Below are 24,697 nucleotides of genomic sequence, written 5' to 3' on the forward strand. Positions count from 1 at the left end.
CAACATGCTAACGAAACATTTAGAAAGACAATTTACAAATATCACTAAAAATATCATGTTATCATGGATCATGTCAGTTATTATTGGTCCATCTGCCATTTTTTGCTATTGTCCTCGCTTGCTTACCTAGTCTGTTGATTCTGCTGTGCACAGATCCAGACGTTCTGCCCTTTCTAATGGCTTGAATATGAGCTGGCATATGCAAATATTGGGGGCGGATCCCCCGACTGTTACGTAACAGTCGGTGTTATGTTGAGATTCGCCTGTTCTTCGGAGGTCTTTTAAACAAATGAGATTTATATAAGAAGGAGGAAACAATGGAGTTTGAGACTCACTGTATGTCATTTCCATATACTGAACTCTTGTTATTTAACTATGCCGAGGTAAATTCAATTTTTGAATCAAGGGCACCTTTAAATCTACCCTGTCTGATTGGACAAGATAAAATTACAAAACAACCCGACGTGGGAGGGTGGCAAAAACAGCAAATTTAGATTTTACAGTTTTTCACAATTGCCAAAACACAATGTTAAACACAAAACCAAATCTTCAAACTACATTCACAAAACCCCTGACTCAGAAAAATCAAACAATTTCACCTCTTCTCAAAATCAAACAATGCTTTCAAATGTAACACACATCAGTCAAAATATAAACACCACAGAACATTCATTAGACACCATATCAAAAATGGAGAACAGCATCCAGATAATGTAGTAAACAACATTTTCAAGAAGTCAAGTCACCTTTATTTAAATATCCGAATATGTTATTTATATTTATTATATTATTGTTTCCAGTCAGCCATTTGTCAGTCACTTTTACGACTTTAAAGACCGCATTAAGTCTTATAAAGCAGCACGACGAAGGGCAGTCGTGCCCAATAGTTTTGTTGAAGAGAGAGAGAGCGCTAATAATAGCCTGTACATACCATCAGCGATCATCAGCAGGACTGACACCAAAACACAGTTCGTCTGGTGCATCTTCAAATGCTACATTACACTAAAACGATTATGTTCTTTAGCTATAAATAATCACAAATGTAGATGTTCCGCTGACGGGAGCTCGCTCATGTTCGCGAAATGTCCGCGGGTTTACTTGTATTCTTTACTTTCAGTTTTAAATGGTGGTCTGCAGGGGCGCCTGCAGGAATTTATCTCAGGGTGCGCACAGACCTGCCACAAGATGGCACTGTTTTCGGCACTCTTGGTGCTTTGAAACCAAAAACTTTTCTGAAACATTAGAGAAAAGCTTCAAAGATTTAAGAGGCTTCATTTCTCCATCCCTACTCAATAGTTTTAGGCCTTTTTGCAAACGTTTCAATCGAATTTAGCTGTTTTAGAAAGCGTTTACTCATTTTGAGCCTGTTTTTAAACATTAACTATCTGTAACGTCACTTTTCATGTTAGAAAAAAAGATGAAACTAAACTAGCCAATCAGATTTCTTTTCACCCATATCCCCCACGCCCACCCATGGACGCACATACACACGTTTGACTTCACAACACACAAACGCACACCTTTATGTATTCTCATTCTCTCTTGCTCTCTTAATATGTCATGTGTACGCAGATAGATGTTAATAATCAATTTAAAATTTATGTGAAATGGTCTGCGTCGAGTGAGGTGATCAGGAAGCCTTTAATGTAACTTACTGAAATACAGTGTTAATGCAGGACTGAATGTCATAGTTAAAAAGTAAGTGACATAATAATAACATCATTACTGCTTAGTTACAACATGGAAGTTGAAAATTCAACTGTTAAAGCATGAAATAACATATCATGAATTAGTGAATTTAAATTTAATGTCAGTATATTATCAGTAATAAAAAAATCATTAAAAATAATAATCATATATATGTAAAAATAATAATCATATATATATATATATATATATATATATATATATATATATATATATATACACTCACCTAAAGGATTATTAGGAACACCTGTTCAATTTCTCATTAATGCAATTATCTAATCAACCAATCTCATGACAGTTGCTTCAATGCATTTAGGGGTGGGGTCCTGGTCAAGACAATCTCCTGAACTCCAAACTGGCATAATAGAGCAGCTGTATTTGCAAATGCAAACACACGAGAAGAGTTTGCACCAACATAAATGTGACTGCTACTCTGAACGCTTCCATGATCACATGTAAACAGAGGTCGCACTTTTGACATTAAAAATAATAATCATATATATATATATATATATATATATATATATATATATATACATAGTAGTCTATATCAGCTATTGAAGGCCATATACAAATGTTGTCCACAAAAGGGAATCATAGGCTATGTTTACACGTGGGCGGCTATTCTCATAAATGGACATTTCAACCTCTCCGGTTTCAAAAATAACATCGTGCACACATGTCAGTTTTCAGAAAAGTGTTCATTTACACGTACCCGTGTATGTATGACGTCAAGAGTGTAATGAGCAGCTCAAGCCCACGTAAGCCAATCAGAATCCCGTCAATAGTAACGAATCACTTCCTCTTGAAGTGATTCGAAAGTTGTTGCAAAATTGCTGACCTCCGAGCACTCATTTGTCTCTGCTCCTTGACATAATGGAGCAGCTGTATTTGCAAATGCAAACACACGAGAAGAGTTTGCACCAACATAAATGCGACTGCTACTCTGAACGCTTCCATGATCACATGTAAACATAGGTCGCACTTTTGACGTAGGTGCGAGCTCTGGCGCATACTGTGACGTTGGCTGCCTAAACACCCGTTTGTCTCAGTTTATACATGCAAACGTGCAAACGAAGATTTTCAAAATCTCCACTCTGGCCGGAGTTTTTAGAAAGACTCGTTTTCAGAGGCGAATTTTCCATTTGCGTGTAAACGAAGGGCACAAACGAAGGGAAATGTCTCCGTTTTTCAAAATAACCATGTACGTGTAAACGGGGCATTAGTCAAATTTAGATATTCTGTTGGTTGTTTGTTTTTGTTTCCTGTTCTGTTTAGTTAGTCAGTTATAATTTATATTCGTACATTAATCATTTAGCAGACACTTTTATACAGACAACTGACAAATGAGGATAACAATAGAAACATTCAGACCAACAATAGGCAATATTTTGCACCTGCATTTAGTTTGTCCTTGTTGGTTAGACTATTTTTACATTTACATTTATGCATTTATCCACTTACATTGCATTATACTATACATTTGTATCTGAGTATGTGCAATCCCTGGGATCAAACCCATGACCTTGGCATTGCTAGTGCCAGCTCTAACCACTGAGCTACAGGAAAGTCTATTTAAGTTTTGTTTGTTTGTCTGTCTTGCTCATGTGACCCTCTCAAGAAAAGTCTGATGTAATCTAGTTTATTGATTCTTTATCTCTGTGTTCTCAATATCTGTAGTTCGGTCCATATGCTAAAGATTTAAGGTTTTCATAGGTTTTCAAACAACCCAAAGACATAGCTGTAAGATAATCTTATCAGCCTGACTTTTCTTTCCCTGTCTCTCCCTGTTTTCGCTCTCCTGGTCTGATGAAATATAAGACTGCAAATCGACTAATCATTCATGTGGGGAAGAATGATATTCGGAAGGAGCAGTCAGAACTCCTTAAAAGGGATTTCAATGAACTTTTTGAAATGCTTAGAAGACTAAAAGTTCAGTCGCTCATCAGTGGACCACTCCCAGCAAGAGGAACAAATAGATTTACACAGTTGCTTGGGCTTAACACATGGCTGCAAAAAACCTGCAACTTAAAGGGACTGAACTTCAATCTGTTCTGGAGTCAGAGACAGTTGTTCACACATGATGGCCTGCACCCAAACAAACTGGGCTCAAGAGTGCTAAAATGTGCTGACACATCCCACAAGGTCAATGATAACACCACGCAGCCACAACAACCACTACTCACGCACACAATCCTGACTGAGCCCTGCCCACAGAGCTCACCGATAGACAGTGACGTGTTAGAACTGCTCCAAGATTCAGCACCCAAGGACGACTTTCGGGAAAACAGCCAGGGAAGCCAGGACAGCATATTACAGCCTCCGGTAACACCAGAGCAACAGCCCCTCTCACTGGACACGTTATTCTTCTCTCCAGCATCCCCTCTTCTGTGCTTCTCAGAGAAAATGGAGGAACTGGTCTATGCTGGAACCAAATTCTCCCACTCTTTTGCTGCGAGCCCCCAGATATCAACAAAAAAGCGTCAAGCCCCGAAACCACCAAAACCTGTGGGCCCAGCTCGACCTCCCCCTCCTCCTGCGAGAGCTCTTCGGCCCCTGCCACAACGCCAGGGCCCTCACCCTCCTCCATCTGTTCTAGGTGAACCAAAAACAACTGATAACAGTGTGTATCGGCTCCCCGCTATGATAACAGTGACTTTATCAAATGTTTACAGAACAAGCGGGAACCCAGTGTGCCTGTTGCTTTCTCTATTTCTGTTCTATTGCGTGATAGAAAGCCAAAGGCCTTCTCAAACCGGTTGGCAAACCCATTTAATCTGATGCCTACAGAAAGTACAGACTGTTAAGATAGCACTTTTAAACATCCGTTCACTTAAAAATAAATCATTTCTAGTCAATGACTTAATAACCACAAACAATCTAGATTTTATGCTTCTAAATGAAACATGGCTTGAAGACAGTTGCAGTTCAACAATCCTGAATGAAACAGCCCCTCCTAACTTTACTTTTATGAGTGTCTGCAGAGCTGTTAGGAGAGGTGGAGGTGTTGCTGCTCTATTTAAAGATGTCTATCAATGCAAGCAAGTGTCATTTGGCGATTACTTGTCTTTCGAATACCTGGGTATTGTGTTAAAAGGTGCTCCTCGCATTCTACTTATAGTTATTTACAGGCCTCCAAAATACTCTCCAGCCTTTGTGGAGGACTTTACAGAACTGTTATCAGCAATTTCCTCAGAGTTTGACTGTTTTGCTATTACTGGGGACTTTAACATCCACATAGAAAATGCAGAATCCAATATGGCAAAAGAAATTCTAACAGTTTTGAATACTTTTGATTTGACTCAGCATGTACATGGACCCACACACAATCGTGGACACACTCTAGATTTAATTATCAGTAAGGGTCTAAACATTTCATCCGTTGTCATTAAGGATGTAGCACTATCTGATCATTTCTGTATTTTCTTTGCTATATTGATCTCTCCGACTGTTGAAGCTAGATCTATCTCGGTCAAAAAGCGATGCTTAAATGAGAATACTAGCGTACTGTTTATGAAGGCGATATCTTTAACACCAAGCATATCTGCAGACTCTGTTGATTTTCTCCTTGATTCTTTTACCTCAAAAGTACAGAATGTTATTGATAACATTGCTCCTGTGAAAGTCAGGAAGAAGTGTGGCAGACAAAAAGCACCGTGGAGAAACTCAACAGCAGTGCAAAATATGTAAAGACAATGCAGAAAAGCTGAGCGCATGTGGCGAAAGACAAAACTTGAAATCCACTATAACATCTATAAAGATATCCTTCATGCTTTCAATGTGGAACTAGGGAAAGCTAGACAGACCTTCTTCTCAAATATTATAAACAGAAACTTAAACAACACCCGCACTCTTTTTGCTACTGTAGAGAGACTAACAAACCCCCCAAGTCAGATTCCCAGTGAAATGCTCTCAGACAGCAAATGCTGTGAGTTTGCTTCCTTCTTCTCTGAGAAAATTAATAATATCAGAAAGGCGATCAGCACATCCTTGAGCTGCACTGGGGTAAAACAGATCAGATTACAACCTCAGAAAGTAGCTATTATGTCTGTTTTCGAAGCAATTGATGGTAACATTTTGCAAGAAACAGTACAGCACCGTAAAACATCAACCTGCGCCCTTGACACACTTCCCACATCTTTTTTCAAAAGCGTGTTTAACTGTTTAGAAGCAGATCTCCTAGAAGTGGTAAACGCCTCACTTCTCTCTGGGACTTTTCCAAAATCCCGGAAAACTGCAGTTGTTAAGCCCCTCCTGAAAAAGAGCAATCTGGATAACACCATATTGAGCAACTACAGACCAATCTCAAATCTTCCTTTCATAGGCAAGATCATTGAAAAGTTGTTTTTAATCAGCTGAACAAGTTCTTAAGCTTGAATGGATACTTTGATAACTTTCAATCTGGTTTCCGACCGCATCACAGCACAGAGACAGCACTCATAAAGATAATAAATGATATTCGCCTAAACGCAGATTAAGGGAAATTATCAGTGCTGGTTCTACTTGACCTCAGTGCTGCGTTTGACACTGTCGATCACAACATTCTTCTTGACAGGCTGGAAAACTTGGTTGAGCTTTCTGGGATGGTCCTTAAATGGTTCAGGTCATACTTAGAAGGGAGAGGTTATTATGTGAGTATCGGTGACCATAAGTCTGAGTGGACATCCATGACATGCGGAGTCCCTCAGGGTTCAATACTTGCACCCCTCCTGTTCAACCTATATATGCTGCCACTGAGCCAAATAATGAGAAAGAACCAAATTGCATATCACAGCTATGCAGATGACACCCAGATTTACCTAGCCCTATCACCTAACAACTACAGCCCCATTGACTCCCTGTGCCAATGCATTGATGAAATTAAAAACTGGATGTGTCAAAACATCCTTCAGTTAAACAAAGACAAAACTGAAGTCATTGCGTTTGAAAACAAAGATGAAGTTCTCAAAGTGAACACATACCTTCACTCTAGGGGTCAAACAACTAAAAATCAAGTCAGGAATCTTGGTGTGATTTTGGAGTCAGACCTCAGTTTCAGTAGCCATGTAAAGACAATAACTAAATCAGCATATTATCATCTCAAAAATATTTCAAGAATTAGATGCTTTGTCTCCAGTCAAGACTTAGAGAAAATTGTTCATGCTTTCATCACCAGCCGGGTGGATTATTGTAATGGGCTCCTCACTGGCCTTCACAAAAAGACCATAAGACAGCTGCAGCTCGTACAGAAATCTGAGCAGAACCCGAAAACATGAACACATCACACCAGTCCTCAGGTCCTTGCACTGGCTTCCAGTTGCATTTAGAATTGATTTTAAAGTACTGTTGCTTGTTTATAAATCACTCAATGGCCTAGGACCTCAATTCATTGCAGATATGCTCATAGAATATAAACCTAACAGATCACGTAGATCATCAGGATCATGTCACTTAGAAATACCAAGGGTTCACTCAAAGCAAGGAGAATCTGCTTTTAGCTGTTACACCAGCTGCAGCTGAGCCAGCTTCCAGAAGAGATCAGGTGTGCTCCAACAGTAGCCACATTCAAATCCAGACTCAAAACACATCTTTTTATCTATGCATTTGCAGACTGAGCACTGTGCTATGTCCGAACTGTTTGCATTTTTTTTTAATACGTATTATCTTTTTTATTCTTTTAATTCCTTTCCTGTTTTTATTTCATTTTTAATGTATTTTATATATTTTATGTATCATCTTGTTATTTCTGACTCTTAATGCATTTTAAATATTGCTGTCTGGTTGAAAGAGCTGGGAGAATTAGGAAGAAAGCATTTTTGATTAGGTTAAATTTGGTAAATTTGGATTAACCATGGGGAAATTTGAGCTGTGGTGCATGGTTAAGATATCTCTGGATTACAGTCAGGACACTTTCCAAAGGGGGAAATTTCCAAAGGGGAAATTTGAACTGTGTTGCATAGATAAGATATCTCCGGAAGGGGGATTGGGGCTGTGTGGCACAGTTTGAGGTGTCCTGGCAAAAGGGGTGATTGAAACTTTGTTTATCAGTTCGAAGTGCCTTAACAGCTAGAGCTAGACAGCGGTCCTGACGTGTGAGGAAGATCCAGTAAGATCTGCTCTGAGGGATAGATACGTTTAGATCCACTCTGACGGACAACAAAAACAAAAAACTCCCTGAAACTTCCTAGATCTTCCATCCAGATAACACAATTCTCTGTTTTTACTGTTATTTCCATTTCTTATGTTTTATTTTTATTCTTCTTTATGTAAAGCACTTTGAATTACCATTGTGTATGAAATGTGCTATACAAATAAAATTGCCTTGCCTTGCCTTGCCTAATGCTGTTTCATCACACATCTGTTTTTAATGTACGCTATGTATATTGTGTGTGTGTTTCTTGGAAAGCAGCCAAGGCTAGGAAAGAATGCTCTGGGAAGAATAGTTACTTGACCGGAAGTTGACCATATTTAGACTTGTTTTTCTATATGAAACCACATTCCTATGTCATGACAGTATATTCTCACTGGACAGTTGCTACACCACCCCTTCACATGTATAAAAGCCATGTACAGAAGCAAGATTGGGAGAAGGTTTTGTGAACGGATTGGCTTCATGTTCATGGCTCTTTTCCCATAGGCCTATTCATTCAATGAGTGAAAAAGACAAACTGAGAATGAGGCATGACTAGGGACAATAAACAGAGATTAAAATAATCGGACCCACTTTATATTAAGTGGCCTTAACTACTATGTAGCCTACTTAAAATTAAATTAATCATTTGATACAATGCAATTATTGTGTACATACATGTTTTTACATTGTACTTATATTTTAAAAACACCTGCATGTAATTACATCTGTAATTAATTTCTGTAATTACATTTATAATTACACTGTTGACCCATCCCTTAACCCTTATCCCTACCCTTAAACCTACCCATACCACCAAAGCTTCCCCTAACCTTACCCGTATCCACCTCAATAGCAGCAAAAGTGTTTTGCAATTCAATATGAACCCAATAAGTACATTGTACTTATTTTTTGATGTAAGTACATAGTAGTTAAGGCCACTTAATATAAAGTGGGACCAAATAATCTTAGAATAGCATTTATGAATTAATAGACAAATATGACACATTGTGATTGCCATTGAAAGCATGAATCCCTGTTTATTCCAGAGACATTTGTGAGATTGATTTCAGATCTATATAGGTAATATATAGAGATAAATATATTAATTAATTCACAAACTTAAGTGTAATTGCTAAGCTATAATCTGTTTACTGTCTTTAAGCTGAAAAGTACTATAAATACAGAGTATCTTTCACATAACACAAGACTAAGACTGTAAGACTTGATTTTCCTGCTCAGACAAAAAAACTGAGATCAAGTGCCCTGCAATAAAGCAATACAACTCATCTGGAGAGAAGATCTCAAAGAAATGGCATAGGACAATTCCTTGCCCTAAACTGTCCTCACGCGTCTACAGGATGCACCCCCCCCACCCCCACTCCCCATACACACACACACACACACACACACACACACACACACAAACCCTCCTCCCCCCTGACACTAGTCACTGAAAGTTCTCCAGGAAGCCATATTCTATGTATAATGTAATCTTGTGTATCTATTGTTTTATTCTTTCATGTTTGGCATCATTTCAAATGTGATTGCAAAATGGTCTCAATTTCACAGCATTCACTAATATTATGAAGAAGATTGAAAACTAAGGAGAATTCTGTCCTCTTTCTGGGTGGTGTTGCGAAAACCCACTCCTGTCCCCCCAAAACCTGGTATATAAGGAAAAGTGCAAAGCAGTCATGGGGGATTTTCTGTAGCCAGAGATCCCATGCAGAGATGGTTGAATGTCTGAAGACACTCACACACCTCTGTGTGTATATGCATTTCTTTGAGTAATTGATGTTATGCATTTATTATTTATGAATTGGCTTCTAATTGTCCAACTATGTAATTGGCATGATACATTTTTACTTGGCAAATAAAAAGTTATATTTGGTTTACTCTGGATTCTTCTGAAATCATTATGACCAGTAGATTATTGGAGTCCATATTTCCACAAATCTGCATCAGGATAGATTCAAACTAAAGGACCATGAAAGGAGCATGTTGCACATCATGTGGGATTTTTTGATTTTGTCTATCAACTGGCTTAGCAAGTTGCAGTATCGTGACTAAGAAAACTGTATACATTTATTATAAACCGCCACATTTATTAATTTTTCTCTCTCTCTTTTTCTTTTTTGGTGATGTTGCAGTTTTCCAAGCACAACACAGTGAGACTAATGAATGTAGGACAGCTTTGTTATTTCCTTTTAGGACCCTTGAGACCAGATATTTTGAATAATGACCCGGAGTAAAAGTTTAAAAAAATAATTAATAAAGTGAAGAAAAACGTAATGAAGAATAGTTTGCAGTTTCATCAGCAGAAGCCAGCTTCAGGTTCGTAGGCCGCTCTCTGCGTACATTCACATTTTCACAATAATTATACTCTAACAGAGTCAACTGTCATTACTTCAGGTTGAATGATTCTGATTGGCTAAGAAAAATAGACAAATTTGGTAATCTTCCACACATGGACAGATTGTCAGAAGCATATCTCCCTTCGTCACAAAGATGACGAGGGGGACCCTGGATTTAGGTACCGGCTGTTCTTTTGGGTTCATGACATGACGTCTGCTGGTCTAGCAGAGTGCTAGTTGTCCACCAGTAACAAAGGGACCTGCACACAGAACACTAGCACACATACACAGATACACATGATTTGCAGCTATTTCAAGGTTGAAGTTGATCTGAGCTCTGCTCTGAGCAGGAAACTTTCCCAAAACATACTGATAACATGTTCTTTTCTCTCAGTGAGCGGTACAGAGGAAAACAGATGCTTTAACATACATTGAAGAAGTCATTCAAATAATTTAACAGAAATATAAATGTTGATTAATAAAAATATATATTTAAGCGGCAGTGGATTCCAGAATCCATCCCATCACCTTATTCGTTATTATTATTATAATGAAAAAAGTAATAATTTTTTATGTGCTTGTCACAAACTTAAAGAACAGAAATTTCACAGTGTCCAATAACCTTCAAAGGGCATAATTACCAATATGTATATAATTGTTGTTATATAAAAACACAATTTATAAACAAATTACAAACAATACAACAAATACTATAGAGATACAAATTAAATAAATGTGTTTTTCAGATACAGTAGGTTTATTTACCATGTATACATTTATTTAACACATTTTGTTGTTGTATTAACATTAATGACAAATATAGGCTACTGTCCCTTTAAGAAGGAATCCATGGATACTGACACATATCCTGTTTTCACCTAACTGTTTACATCCACTTAAGCCATAATCGATTGTATTTGCGTGAGACACTCCACACGATGGACATTTTGACAACTATGTGTGCATTTGACCATTCATGCGCGAGGAGAACTGATCGCACGCAATCATGTCATTCAGCGCGATTCCGCCTATCCCGCCTTCACCAATCGATAATGAATTGTAATTGAAAGCATGCAGTTAGCAATGTGTGTGTCATCATTATTTTGAAGTATTTCCACACCCCTGAAGCTGACATTCCCTGCATCTCAATCAGCTCCCTAGCTCATGAATCAGTATATCATGTAAAGGAATATGGCCGATTCCCATCAGTGCCCTGACTATTGAACTAGGGGGCTGATTGAGACGCATGCATTGTTTCTGCTGCTGCTGCCGGTGTCTCTGTTTACAGACAATTATGTCATTTACGTCACGTGAGGTATCGGTGGTATTTTTATGAGTACGAGTACATGAGCTTGGTATCGGTGCATCCCTAAAAATAATGGTTTGTATTTTTAAAAACATCTATTGGCTGAATCCCAAATGGCACCCTAAACCCTCACAGTCTTCTTCTGAGTCTGCACTTTCGTGACGTAATGGCGCTTTGACAGCCGTGGCGTGACAACCATGGTGTGGCAACACTCCGGCATGGTTTGGCAAGGCTCTGGTGTGGCAGCCGTCTTTGGACACTGGACAGGGGATGGAGTCCCCTCTGGACGCTGGTCTAGGGCTGGAGCAGATGTGTGTGCAGCCCACACACATAAAATGGCTGTGGTCATAATGGTCAGTGCTGCATCCTCTGAAGACTCTGGTATGGCGGCCATCTTTTGGCCATCTCCAGTAATTTCCTTCTCCTGCTCCAACTCCATTTTATAAAGAACTGCACTGGAATTGTTGTTTTGGTTTGTGATCACCAGGGGGTGTCGGTAAGAACGGACAAAGCCAGAGGTTGGTACTCAACTGATGCTCTCACATACATATGGCACATGTGGGGTGTCTAAACAAATACATATACATAATAAATCACAACTGAAATAAATACACTATACATAAGATCAACAGCAGTAAACATTGAAATAAGACGATTAGACAGATCTCCATTTTCTAATGGTGCATTACTGTGCATAAGCAGAAACAACAGTCAAAAACATGCCATAAAATACTGACTAAGAGGTTTATACACAAGCAAAAACCCTATATGCTGGTAAACAAATTAATATAATTTAAATAATCATAATGTAATACACAAACTTGCAGTAATAAATGTGTGAATTATAGACGGCTGGATTTGCTCTGGACTCGCTTAAACAGCTTGAAACTCAAATTCTCACACTAAAGGCAATAAACAAGATGATAGAATCATACAAGCATGATATGAACAAAACATGTACTTCTTTCGAATACACATCCAATGAAAGCAACTTTATAGAGAGCAGTTGACAGAGCTGTAAGAACTAAAATGTCATCCTTCTTATGGGCGGGCCATAGATAAGATTTACAGAGGAAGTACAAGAGGAAGAGGTAGGAGGGTAACAAAAACTCAGGGGAGTTTTGATCTCAGTGATTCTGAAGGGTGTAAGAGACCCTGAACTGAACATTTACTGACATCCTGATCCTGAACTGAGACTCAAACCTCAATCGATTCTTACAATAAAAATTATAACACTGATTTTTCTCTCTGTTGATCTTGAAGAGTCTCAGTTTCAATTTGTATGATATTGAACTCTTAAATCACTGTTTCAGGAGTGTTTTTGTCTGATTGTTGATCATGTTTGTGAAACCACTGAATCCAGCTGAGTCTCTTGGTTTTGTTCATTCAGTACAGGCTTCATCTCCAGTGATTCTGCTGTGTTCTGGTTCTGGTTCGATCCAGCGGCTGGAGTTTAATCAGAAGCTGCTGCATTCTGGGTTCAGAATAAGACATGTTTTAACATGTTTTCAACAGAATCACAGAAGTGTTTCTCAGTCCTGCTCATGGAGTCTCCTCATTTTAACAGTTTTACCACATAGAAACGTAATTTCCTTTAACTTAAAAACAGCAAATGCTTCTAAGTCACATGACCTGCTGCTGATAACTTTATTATAACTCTAGTATATAACATAGTACTTGTGGGACTGTTTGTCAGATGATCAGGATGTGGTGTTACAGATATTTTAGATATTACAGAGTTTATTAGCTGCGGGAGGGGACATGTTCAGTTCACTTAGTTTTGTCATGGCCGCAAGATAATTTTTTCAAGGTAACATCATCCTCATGATGTGGCCTCTATTATATATTACCATTTTAAAATGCAATGTTGCCATTCAAATGAAGTTTGTTATTATCTAGTATGCCTAATTAGATATGTTGATTAAATATTAGATATTGATAAGCTGTTCAGGAGTGTTTAATATGGGGTTGGAGCTGAACTCTGGAGCTGATGGTGGCCCTCCAGGACCGAGTATGGAGACACCTGGTCTATGCATTTCTGATAATTCCAGGTTGCTATGGTAATGCAGGTTGTTTATGCATTATATTGAGATTAGCACATCCTGTCCTGCTCGATTGCTCCTATCTGCCTCGCTGCTCAGAGTGGTTTGCATCTGTAACTCCGTATAGCTTTGTTTTGAATCTCTTACTTTTATTCATTGTTGCTTATATTATTATTACCTTTTATATAATATTGCCTACCACATTAATCTGACTTTGTTAGCATGTAATCTCTGAATCTAAATCGCTGTTACAACGTGTTTGCATCTCACTAGCTTGTTAACTTGTCATCACCCAGCCAACATGTCCATGTGGGCCCCACATGGGTTTTATCTGGGCTATATGGGCATCATCTGGGCATGGGTTCAGAGTGGGCACATTGATGGGCTGAATGTGGGCCCCATTTTGAATACATTTTGGGGCCCAGTTAGGTTTCCCACATTGTTAATTTGAGGGTCGCATATGAGTCACATTTTTTTTTTTTTTTTTTTCTTAATCTAAATTCTACCCAGCCAACATGCATGTGGGCCCCATGTGGGTTTGTAACATGATAACTATTCATGTTCAATTAAAGTAATACTGTTTGTAGGTTTTATAACAGGACCTCAGCAGGGTGCGAGATGGTTTTGCACAATTTTAAACATCCACAAAAGTTCCACAGTCATAACACAGCAATTTCCACACACACGTGTTACAAGATATGAATACATAAAAAGATAATAATACACATGCACATTACTTTGTATTCAAAAATAGTTAAAAGTTAACAGTTGTAATGTATAATAAAAACAGCTTTTGAAAGTTAAATTAAATTAATAAACTCGTTCATATTCCTTTCAGTAGTAGAAATCTCCCTTTAAGTGTTACTTTAACCATTTGGACAGAAATATAAAGTACTGGCATGGCTTGATCATAATCATGCATGCTTTTTAAGAGAGTACTCCTGTTAATGATTTTATGGTATTTTAAAATAATTGCCTTTTCTGTTTTTTCTCTCATTATTGTTCTTTAGATATGAAGCTGATGGGTCTGCCCCAACCCAGGAGTGATGGACTGAAGAATTTTCAATGCTCTTATCCTGTTTTATTGTACTTTTATTTTTCTTCTTATGATCAATAAAAAGGTGGTTTTTCAAATTCTGAGTTGAAATTCTTTTTCTTCACAGTACAAATATTTTCTCATGTAATTTAAATTATATTAAGTCAGGTACAGGTTTACTAAAACATAAATTTCTTTTGCAAATGAGCACATTAAAGCACCTTAATTTCACCTACAGGAATAAAAAAGAAATATAAATGGGGCCCAGTTCTCACCCACTGTGGTCCCACAAAAACCCCATAGAGGGGCCATTTGTGGCTCCAGTGTTATCACCCTTCTGGGTCCCATAAGGGTTCTGTATGTGGCCCACATTGGCCCCATTTATTAGAATCCATATGTGACCCATGTGGGCCCCTGTAATGAACACACAAATGAGCCCCACTTAGAGCCCACTATGGACCCATCATGAGCCCCTATGGGCTAACACACATGGGGCCTGTGTGGAGCCAATGGACAAAACTCTATGGGCCCCACCATGCAGGGCCCAAGTGACAGCCCATCAAAAACCCACATGGGGCCCACATAGACATGTTGGCTGGGCAGTCTCTCACGCGCTCCATCAAACAGCTGTGGTAAGTCGGATCAGTCTACAAACACGGTGAGTCATGTCATCCTCTCCCAGTATTATATCGTGTTCAGTTTGTCTCATGTTCAGCATAGCTCTCTCGGTCAGTGACAAGGGATTTACATGTCATAAATGTAGGGAAACAGTCAGGCTGACAGAGAGAATCTCAGAATTAGAGACACGCATCCAAACTTTAATCAAGGATAGTAAGAATGCAGTGGCTTCAGATACCGCTTTGGATGCAACTAGCTTAGTGAACTCTGTACATTGTTCGGTTCCGGCTGTAGAGTCCGCGCAGCAGGGCACTTGGGTAACGGTGAGGCGGCCTAGCCGCGGAAAACACCACTCTTCCGTTCCAGTAAGAACATCAAACAGGTTCTCCCCACTCAGTGACGCACCAACTGAGAATCCTGTTGAAAGTGCCCTAGTTATTGGCGATTCTATTACACAGAACGTGAAAATAGAGACATCAGCCACCATAGTCACATGTTTGCCGGGAGCCAGAGCACCTGACATCAAAGCAAATTTAAAAGGGCTGGCTAATGCTAATCGTAAATACTAGACTTTATTGACTTCTGTGTTCACGATAAGACAGATCATTTACTCAGATCTACACTAAATGTGTTTCTGACACTTATTTAAAGGTGCAGTCAGTAATTCTGTCCACATCTAAAGTAAAGAAAAGCATATTTGACAAATGATGTAGTCAGGAAGAAACTGTTTTATTCCACATAAGGTGTTTTCTCTCGGCTCATGGTGGCCATACTGAGATCACATGACCAGCTGAATACTGCTCACTTTATCTCAGAAACACAAGATCTTTTTATTTATATAAATACATATTTTTACAGTGATGCTGTGTCACACTGATGTGTGTCTATATGAAGACTTCAGACAGAGAAACATGAACATAAATCACTGAGTGCACCTTTAACATCAAGTGAATTAATAAAATCTGATTTACATTAAATATGACACTAACCTGACATGACTCCAGACATGGTTTGATCCCTGTGAGTTCAGAGACAGAGAAGGAAAAGAGATTTACAGGATTATTCAGATTCAAAACATGTCAGACTGGATAATAGATGAGTCCTGGTTTAAACAAAGAAAAATAAACCTTCAAATATCCAAATATCAATATTTGTTTGCTGAATCTTTAAATTTATTTGATTATTGTTTATTTTTCCTTTCATAATTTATAAACAAACATTTTTTTATTATTATTTCTACATCAATTTTACACACATGGGTTAAAAATGACCCATATAGAAACCACATTTTTGCAAGTGAGAACATATTTACTGCAGAAAACTATTCACCTGCCACAATTCAACATGGCTTCTTTTGTATATTTGATGCATGTAAGTCTTATTTTATTTCATACAATAGGCTATATTATATTTCATTTTTATCATTTATTATTCTAGATATTCATTAAATATCTTGTTTTTGATTTCCACAAATCATAATTATTCCTTTCTTGTTTTAAGAACAAGAACTCAAGGGAGAACGTCATCACTGACACTGTAATGGAAAGCACCACCTCCTTGCCCGTGATGGACGAACTGAATGCCTTGCCCACTGTGGACAAGCTCAGCAAGGCCATTGACTTTTTAGCATGTGACAAAGCTCCAGGCAGTGACGGCATTCCCCCAGAGGTCAAGGCTGGCAAGAAGAGTGTTCTCCTCGACCACTTCCATGAACTCTTACTTCAGTGTTGGGAGGAGGGAACAGTTCCTCAGGACATGCAAGATGCCAACATCATTACGCTCTACAAGAACAAAGGAGACCACAGTGACTGTAACAACTATCACAGCATCTCCTTGCTGAGCATTGTGGGGAAGGGCTTCGCCAGTGTGCTGACTGAACGTGTCTATCCAGAGACAGCCACTACATCGCCTTTATTAACCTGACCAATGCAGTAGAAGGCCTCGTCACTCTACTGCACAGGATCGGATGTCCCCCCAAGCGTCTGAAGATGGTCACATCCTTCCATGATGAAAAGAAAGGTAAGGTCCAGTACGATGGTAGCCTGGGTGCCAGCCCGAACCCCGCCCATAACATTTTTTGGACGGGAAGTTCGGTCTGGACTCGATCCATTGTGGAGTAATTATGCTCGGCTCCCAGAAGGCAGAGCCAATCAAATTGCCAGGGTGGGCTTTAATCGATGATGGACAGGCTATCTGCGGTTACGTAACCACCCACGTCATCAAAGAGCGCTTGGGGAGTTTGATTGACAAGCGATCTAACCAATCAGAACGCCGCATCCGCCATTTTGTCCGACAAAGCAGTCAGGAGTTAGAAGATTAACATCGGTGGAGTTAAACTTGAAAAATTGTGCATATTGACGTCTTTCCGCGTTTGAAACAACATTCATTATCATGTTCATTCATGTTTATTTGATGCTATAAATGGACTAGTAGGAAGAGATGATCGGCTACAGCAATCTGTCACGATCATGGTCACGACACAATAAAGAGCAACAAAACGGTTTTTATTGTTTGAATTTTTTTAATAACTACACAGTTTGAAAGCTGGGACTTTGTTTAATATCATAAGTAACCTGCTCTGTCTCGTCTGTCGATGTGTTGTCAGTTTCCTCTTTGCTCTGCGGTGTATTTTCCACTCTGTGTGGCGTGACAGCGCCACGGCTTGTCGGACAAAGCAACAGTAACTAAGGGGGGCGGGTCTTTGCGAAAGGTCAATTAGTTTACAACAATGATGGCTGTTGAAGAACTGAGATGTGTAGATTCCGCCTTCGCGTCCGTTATAGAAGATATCGACAGCGCATTAATTTTAAAAGAGGAACAGAGGACCGCGATCAAGGCATTTGTCGAAGGGAAAGATGTCTTTGCCGTCCTTCCTACGGGATTCGGCAAAAGTTTGATTTATCAGCTGGCCCCGATGGTCGCTAAGAAGAGTTCTGTTGACAACTATGCGTCGCTCAACATACGTCACTTACTCTGTAGCTCTGATTGGTTGTAGGTCTATCCAATTGAGGTCTTTCCTGGATCGGTTGAAATACGCCCCCATAATCAAAGCCCAATGGAGCAGTATCAGACTCATATTCTGACTAGAATTGAGTATGACCACGTCAGGCTAGTACGATGGCTCATCTTCAGAACCTTTCCCGATCCGAAGCGGTGTGAAGCAAGGCTGTGTCCTCGCCCCAACACTCTTCGGCATCTTCTTCTCCCTGCTGCTGTGCCATTACTTCAGTCATTTAGAAGATGGTGTCTTCATCCACACTAGGAGCGATGGCAACTTTTTCAACCTTGCACGTCTTGATTAGGGAGATGCTGTTTGCTAATGACACGGCCCTGACTGCCCATACCAAGGACACACTACAGCGTCTCATCAGCAGCTTCGCTCGCGCTCTGATGAGTTTGGGTTGACCATCAACCTGAAGAAAACAAACGTCATGAGCCAGGATGTCAGCAGCATTCCCTGCATCTCCATCAGTGATTACACCCTTGAGGTAGTGGAGGACTTTACATATCTTGGCTCCACAACGGAATGAACACCAGAATCGGCAAGGCATCAACAGCAATGGCCCGCCTGTGGCAGTGAGACAGCAGTGAGACGTGGATACTGTATACCTGGCAAGAACGCAGACTTAACTCTTTCCATCTGCGCTGCCTGAGTAGTATCCTGGGCATCACTTGGCAGGACCGTGTCCCAAGCACTGAAGTGCTGGCTCAGGCAAAAACATTCAGCATGCGCGCACTCCTTTCACAAAGATGCCTATGTTGGCTCGGCCATGTCTGCCTAATGCAAGATAGTTGGATTCCTAAGGACATCATGTATGGTGAGCTTTAGTGATCGACAGATATTGATTTTTTTATAACCGATACCGATTATTTGCATGTTTATGTACCTGATAACCGATATGCAGAACCGATATTTATATCGCGTGTGGAGATAATAAATAATTTCCACAGAGCTGCATTCATTTAGATTTGTATTAACTAAATAATGGTTATGTAGTAAATCAAATGATTATATAATCTAGGGTGTTTAATCTTGTCAAAAATTTCATGCAGTCAGCTTGAGGCTTCCTGATCAACAACCCATTCAGGTGCTGAGCAATATGAACGAACTTTTTTTTCCAAGACTATATAAAGTTAAACAGCACTTGTCAGTTGGCATTTTATGATCTAAATTTAATCTAACGTTAAATCATGAAATGCCAACTGACAAAGTGCTGTTTGACTATAACTTAATCAACCGCAATCGCGCATGGAGATAATAAATAATTAATTTCCACAAAGCGGTAGGCTATATTTATATGTGTATTAGCGAAATAATTGTTATGTAGTAAATGATAATATAATCTAGGGTGTTTAAACAAGATAATCTTGTCAAAAGTTTCATGATCTCCTGATCATCCGTCAGTTGCTAAGCAATATGAACGAACTTTTTCTTCTAGACTAATGGTGAGCAAATACAACAGATAGAGAATTAAATTCAACGCTTTTATTTTCAACATGCACTCATTCATGTCTGTTTTATTTAATTCATGTAAAGTTACGTCTTTATTGGGGCAGGACATGACGAATTACACTACGTGACTCAATGAGTTCGTCTCAATTGTTTAGAAACAAGCTGCATAAATTAACTATATCAGGAATTAATGTCTCAGATCTCATTTGTGCATGTCTGTTATGTTAAATAAAGTTGATTAATTAAAGCAAACCAAGTAGAACATATACTTTACCTGTGCACTGAGTTGTTGTTGACTGATCTCCTCAGACGCCCGGGCTGCAATGGCGGAAATCTCAAAACGGCCACAAGATGGCGCCGTAAATCGGCGAATCCGATATTACAAAACCGATACCTGATTATGGAAAAATGCTTAAATATCGGGAAAAATATCGGTAAACAGATACATCGGTCGATCACTAGTGAGCTTGCCTCTGGCACTAGACCAACAGGCAGACCAGCGCTCCGGTATAAAGACGTCTGCAAGTGTGACTTGAAAGCTGGAAGCCTGAATCCCGCACACTTGGAAGCTTCCACTGCAAACCGTGTCAGCTGGCAGCTTGCCGTAAGGACCAGCATAAAACTGAGCGAGGGAAAGAGAGAGTAACAGCGGGAGAAGAAGAGGCAAAGTACATGGCAGAGAGCAGAGTCAGTCCTCGCAGAAGCAGTACAGGCTTCACCTGTAGCAACTGCAACAGACTCTGCTGTTCTCGTATTGGACTGTTCAGCCACAGCAGGCACTGCAATTCCACAACAGACTGACTTGGGCGCAAATACTCCATTGTCTCCAGAGACAGAAGGGTGCCAGAGATGTTCTCACTTGCAAAAATGTGCAAATATCAAAATGTTTCTATATGGGTCATTTTTGACCCATGTGTGTAAAATTGATGTAGAAATGTGTTTGTTTTTAAAACAAGAAAGGAATAATTATGATTTGTGGAAATCAAAAACAAGATATTTAATGAATATCTAGAATAATAAATGATAAAAATACATTTCTTCCAAAGATTCAGCAAAGAATCAGCCATGATTGAAATAGCATAGGGAATGCATAGGGAATGTCAATTTAGACCCATGTTGTGCATTAGAAAGGTAGTGATACAAAAAAGTTTATTTTTAATAAAAAAGTAAGAAAGTAAAAACGAAAATAAAGATTTGTGATTATCAAAAACAAGTTCATTGAGGAATACCTGGGAATACTGAATGATTAAATTAATTTCTTGTGAAGATATAAAGTAAAAACTTTTTCTACTGTGAGCAGCTGTCAGTGAATCAGACTAAAGATCACAGTCTTTATAAACAAATATGAGAGGCATCAAAACAGCTGAATGTAATTCAGTGTCAAAACAGCTGAATGTAATTCAATGTAATTCAACAAGTGAATGTAATTCATTTAATTGTCTTTAAGTTCAGGTTATACTCACAGGGTTCAAATACCAGTAAAACCATCAGAAATAAAGTGAAGATGAATTCAGAGGAAAAGATGACGGTCCTCAGATCTCCAACTGCACCTTCACCATTAACTGAGGATGAAAAGAAACAACAGGATTTTATTTACAACATGAACAGCTGATTATAAGGCTTATGACTGCTCCAAATTAATATATGTGATGAAGTAAATTTGTTAAGCGCATGGTTCTTTCTCATTATTTGGCTCAGTGGCAGCATATATAGGTTGAACAGGAGGGGTGCAAGTATTTAACCTTGAGGGACTCCGCATGTCATGGATGTCCACTCAGACTTATGGTCACCGATACTCACATAATAACCTCTCCCTTCTAAGTATGACCTGAACCATTTAAGGACCATCCCAGAAAGCCCAACCCAGTTTTCGAGCCTGTCAAGAAGTATGTTGTGATCGACAGTGTCAAACGCAGCACTGAGGTCGAGTAGAACCAGCACTGACAATTTACCTGAATCTGTGTTAAGGCGAATATCATTTATTATCTTTATGAGTGCTGTCTCTGTGCTGTGATGCGGTCGGAAACCAGATTGAAAGTTGTCAAAGTATCCATTCAAGCTTAAGAACTTGTTCAGCTGATTGAAAACAACTTTTTCAATGATCTTGCCTATGAAAGGAAGATTTGAGATTGGTCTGTAGTTGCTCAATATGGTGTTATCCAGATTTTTCTTTTTCAGGAGGGGCTTGACAACTGCAGTTTTCAGGGATTTTGGAAAAGTCCCAGAGAGAAGTGAGGCGTTTACCACTTCTAGGAGATCTGCTTCTAAACAGTTAAACACACTTTTGAAAAAAGATGTGGGAAGTGTGTCAAGGGCACAGGTTGATGTTTTACGGTGCTGTACTGTTTCTTCCAAAATTTTACCATCAATTGCTTCGAAAACAGACATAATAGCTGCTTTCTGAGGTTGTGATCTGATCTGTTTTAACCCAGTGCAGCTCAAGGATGTGCTGATCGCCTTTCTGATATTATTAATTTTCTCAGAGAAGAAGGAAGCAAACTCACAGCATTTGCTGTCTGAGAGCATTTCACTGGGAATCTGACTTGGGGGGTTTGTTAGTCTCTCTACAGTAGCAAAAAGAGTGCGGGTGTTGTTTAAGTTTCTGTTTATAATATTTGAGAAGAAGGTCTGTCTAGCTTTGCCTAATTCCACATTGAAAGCATGAAGAATATCTTTATAGATGTTATAGTGGATTTCAAGTTTTGTCTTTCGCCACATGCGCTCAGCTTTTCTGCATTGTCTTTTCATATTTTGCACTGCTGTTGAGTTTCTCCACGGTGCTTTTTGTCTGCCACTCTTCTTCCTGACTTTCACAGGAGCAATGTTATCAATAACATTCTGTACTTTTGAGGTAAAAGAATCAAGGAAAAAATCAACAGATATGCTTGGTGTTAAAGATATCGCCTTCATAAACAGTACGCTAGTATTCTCATTTAAGCATCGCTTTTTGACCGAGATAGATCTAGCTTCAACATTAGGAGAGATCAATATATCAGAAATGATCAGATAGTGCTACATCCTTAATGACAATGACAATTCTGCCTCACAGTGAGATTTTACCACTCACTCAGTTCAGATTAAAATGCTGTAGTTTATAATATGTATTCATCACAGAGTTCATGGTTTATATGCAGATATATTACTGATGTTGAAGTGTTCGTTCACCTGTTTTCAGTATCAGTTCAGTCATCAGAGCAACAGAGTTCAGCACAACAACACAGACTGATCCAAACACATACACAGGAACAAGACGGAGAAAATCTGGAAGATCAAATAATACAATATCATCACCATTAGATCAGATGAAGCCATTTAACAACCACTACAGATTTTCTTTCTAAATCTGATTCTTAGTCTGTCTGGAGTTTGAAACTAATAATAATTAATAAATTATACAAAAATATTCTGTAGAATAATAATGTTTTTCATCATTCATTCACAGTGAAATATTACAGTAAAATAAAAACAGCAGCTGAGTTTGTCTGAACTTCACCATAAAAATACAGCTGCAGCGTTTCAGGATTTATGGATTTAACCTAAACTTAACTGGTATAATGTTAATATACCAGAACTAAAATACCATAAAACACAGGAGGTGACGAGAAAGTTCAATGTTTATGACAATCAGCTTCTCCACAAGCTGATGAATAAATATTAATATAGAAGCTGCTTGTCATTCACACAAACACTGAACACCATCATGATGACACACATTTAAATAATGCAGTTAACATGAACAACACAAGATGTAACATGAGGGCCTAATGTAAATAACTGAGACAAAAAAGAAACAGTTTTTCACTGTATATAGTAAAGGAACTTACTGTTAACAGGTTTTTACTGTATAACTTTACAAGCTTTATGATAATTTTACAGTGTAGAGACTCAATCTCTCTTCAGAAGAGAAGAACAGAAGTGAAGAGAATAAACTGTACTGTGTTTAAATGAGCCTGTGAAGTTTATCACTGTCCAGAGTGACTGAAGAAACACAATCATACAGATCCATCCGACACGATCTGAACATGAACAAACACATCATCATGGTAACAGTTTCTGTAGGGTTAAATAGCTGACAGACATTTAGCTTAAGTACATTTTAGCAGAAATGTAAAATATATTAGAAATATGTATCAGATATATAATTTTAGATTATCGTACCCTTTTCATTTTCCAGAGTGGTGATGTAGAAATAGACCAATACAGCATTGACCATTAACATGAACATTAACCACACTGATCTCATGACCGGAGGTGAACCTGAAAAACATGTTTAACAATATTAGTTTAAAAAGAAGAGCATTTCTGTGTTTGACACTGAAGGAATCAAGACCATACATTAAACATAATATAAAATCATCTCAGAAATGCTCAGAACATCTGAACACAGATTATTATGAAATCACTGGAAGCATTTCTACTCTCACTCAAAATCTGTAAAGATCAGGGGCCGTATTCACAAAACAAAAGTAGCTCCTAAGTAGCCGATTTAGGAGAAACTTTTAAAAAATAAATAATCCTGAGTCACTATGTAACGAGGCAGGACTCAGGTAGGGATCCAATTGCAAAGCTTTTATTAAAAGTGAGCGTGGTCGTACAGGCAGGGTCAAACAGGAGTAGACAGGAACAGCAAGGGACAGGCAGAATCGTGGTCAGGGTACAGGCAGTAGATCAGGGCAGGCAGATATCACTCACAGAACAGAATACCAGGCAAGGGTCAAAGGCAGGCAGCAACGGGTCAAAAACGGGTAACAGACAGGAATGGTAACAAACAGGCAGACAGGATAATAATGCTCAGAATTGTCACAGGGTGAATCAAGACTTCACAATCAGGTGTTGTGTGAGTGAGTCTTAAATAGTCCAGAGAATGTGCTTAGCTGTATGTGGCAATAGGTGATTGGTGGAGTGAGTGCATGTGACATTAATGAGCATGAGGAGGATGCTGGGAAGTGTAGTCCGGAACTGACAAGATTCATGACACACTAAGACCAAATCACAAACAGTCCTAATCCACCCAAAGACACTGAACACCATTGAGGCAATAGCGATAGAGCCTTGGGTGCTCAACTTTT

At 38.9% G+C, this 24,697-nt stretch overlaps 2 protein-coding genes and 1 pseudogene across 15 annotated transcripts in view; all 3 read right to left on the reverse strand.

Moving 5' to 3' along the window:
• Positions 1-4,197, reverse strand: part of LOC137015226 (uncharacterized) — a 48,272-nt gene extending 44,075 nt beyond the window's left edge. For 2 of the 3 annotated variants that reach the window (XM_067380056.1, XM_067380073.1), the window contains exon 1: positions 932-1,424. In XM_067380056.1, the coding sequence (XP_067236157.1) occupies positions 932-983 (52 nt within the window). In that variant the 5' untranslated portion in view covers positions 984-1,424. Of the gene's footprint in view, positions 1-931; positions 1,425-3,931 lie in introns of those variants that run through there. The other variant, XM_067380064.1, reaches the window with a different exon arrangement.
• The window catches only part of LOC137015311 (zinc finger protein 729-like), a 343,783-nt pseudogene that overhangs the window by 58,759 nt on the left and 260,327 nt on the right, over positions 1-24,697 (reverse strand).
• LOC137015327 (uncharacterized) overlaps positions 10,247-24,697 on the reverse strand; it is a 65,763-nt gene continuing 51,312 nt past the window's right edge. For 5 of the 12 annotated variants that reach the window (XR_010893946.1, XR_010893948.1, XR_010893944.1 and 2 more), the window contains 7 exons: positions 23,787-23,885; positions 23,564-23,644; positions 22,794-22,889; positions 21,092-21,190; positions 19,903-20,022; positions 16,165-16,193; positions 10,247-15,592 (listed from right to left, as the gene is read on the reverse strand). Coding sequence is in view for 3 of the 12 variants with exons in the window: in XM_067380229.1 (XP_067236330.1) it covers positions 15,569-15,592; positions 16,165-16,193; positions 21,092-21,190; positions 22,794-22,889; positions 23,564-23,644; positions 23,787-23,885 (428 nt within the window). In the remaining 9 variants the exon portion in view is untranslated. The other 7 variants (XR_010893940.1, XR_010893939.1, XM_067380229.1 and 4 more) reach the window with 7 other exon arrangements.

This window comes from Chanodichthys erythropterus, chromosome 3 (assembly GCF_024489055.1).
Source record: "Chanodichthys erythropterus isolate Z2021 chromosome 3, ASM2448905v1, whole genome shotgun sequence".
NCBI lineage: Eukaryota > Metazoa > Chordata > Actinopteri > Cypriniformes > Xenocyprididae > Chanodichthys > Chanodichthys erythropterus.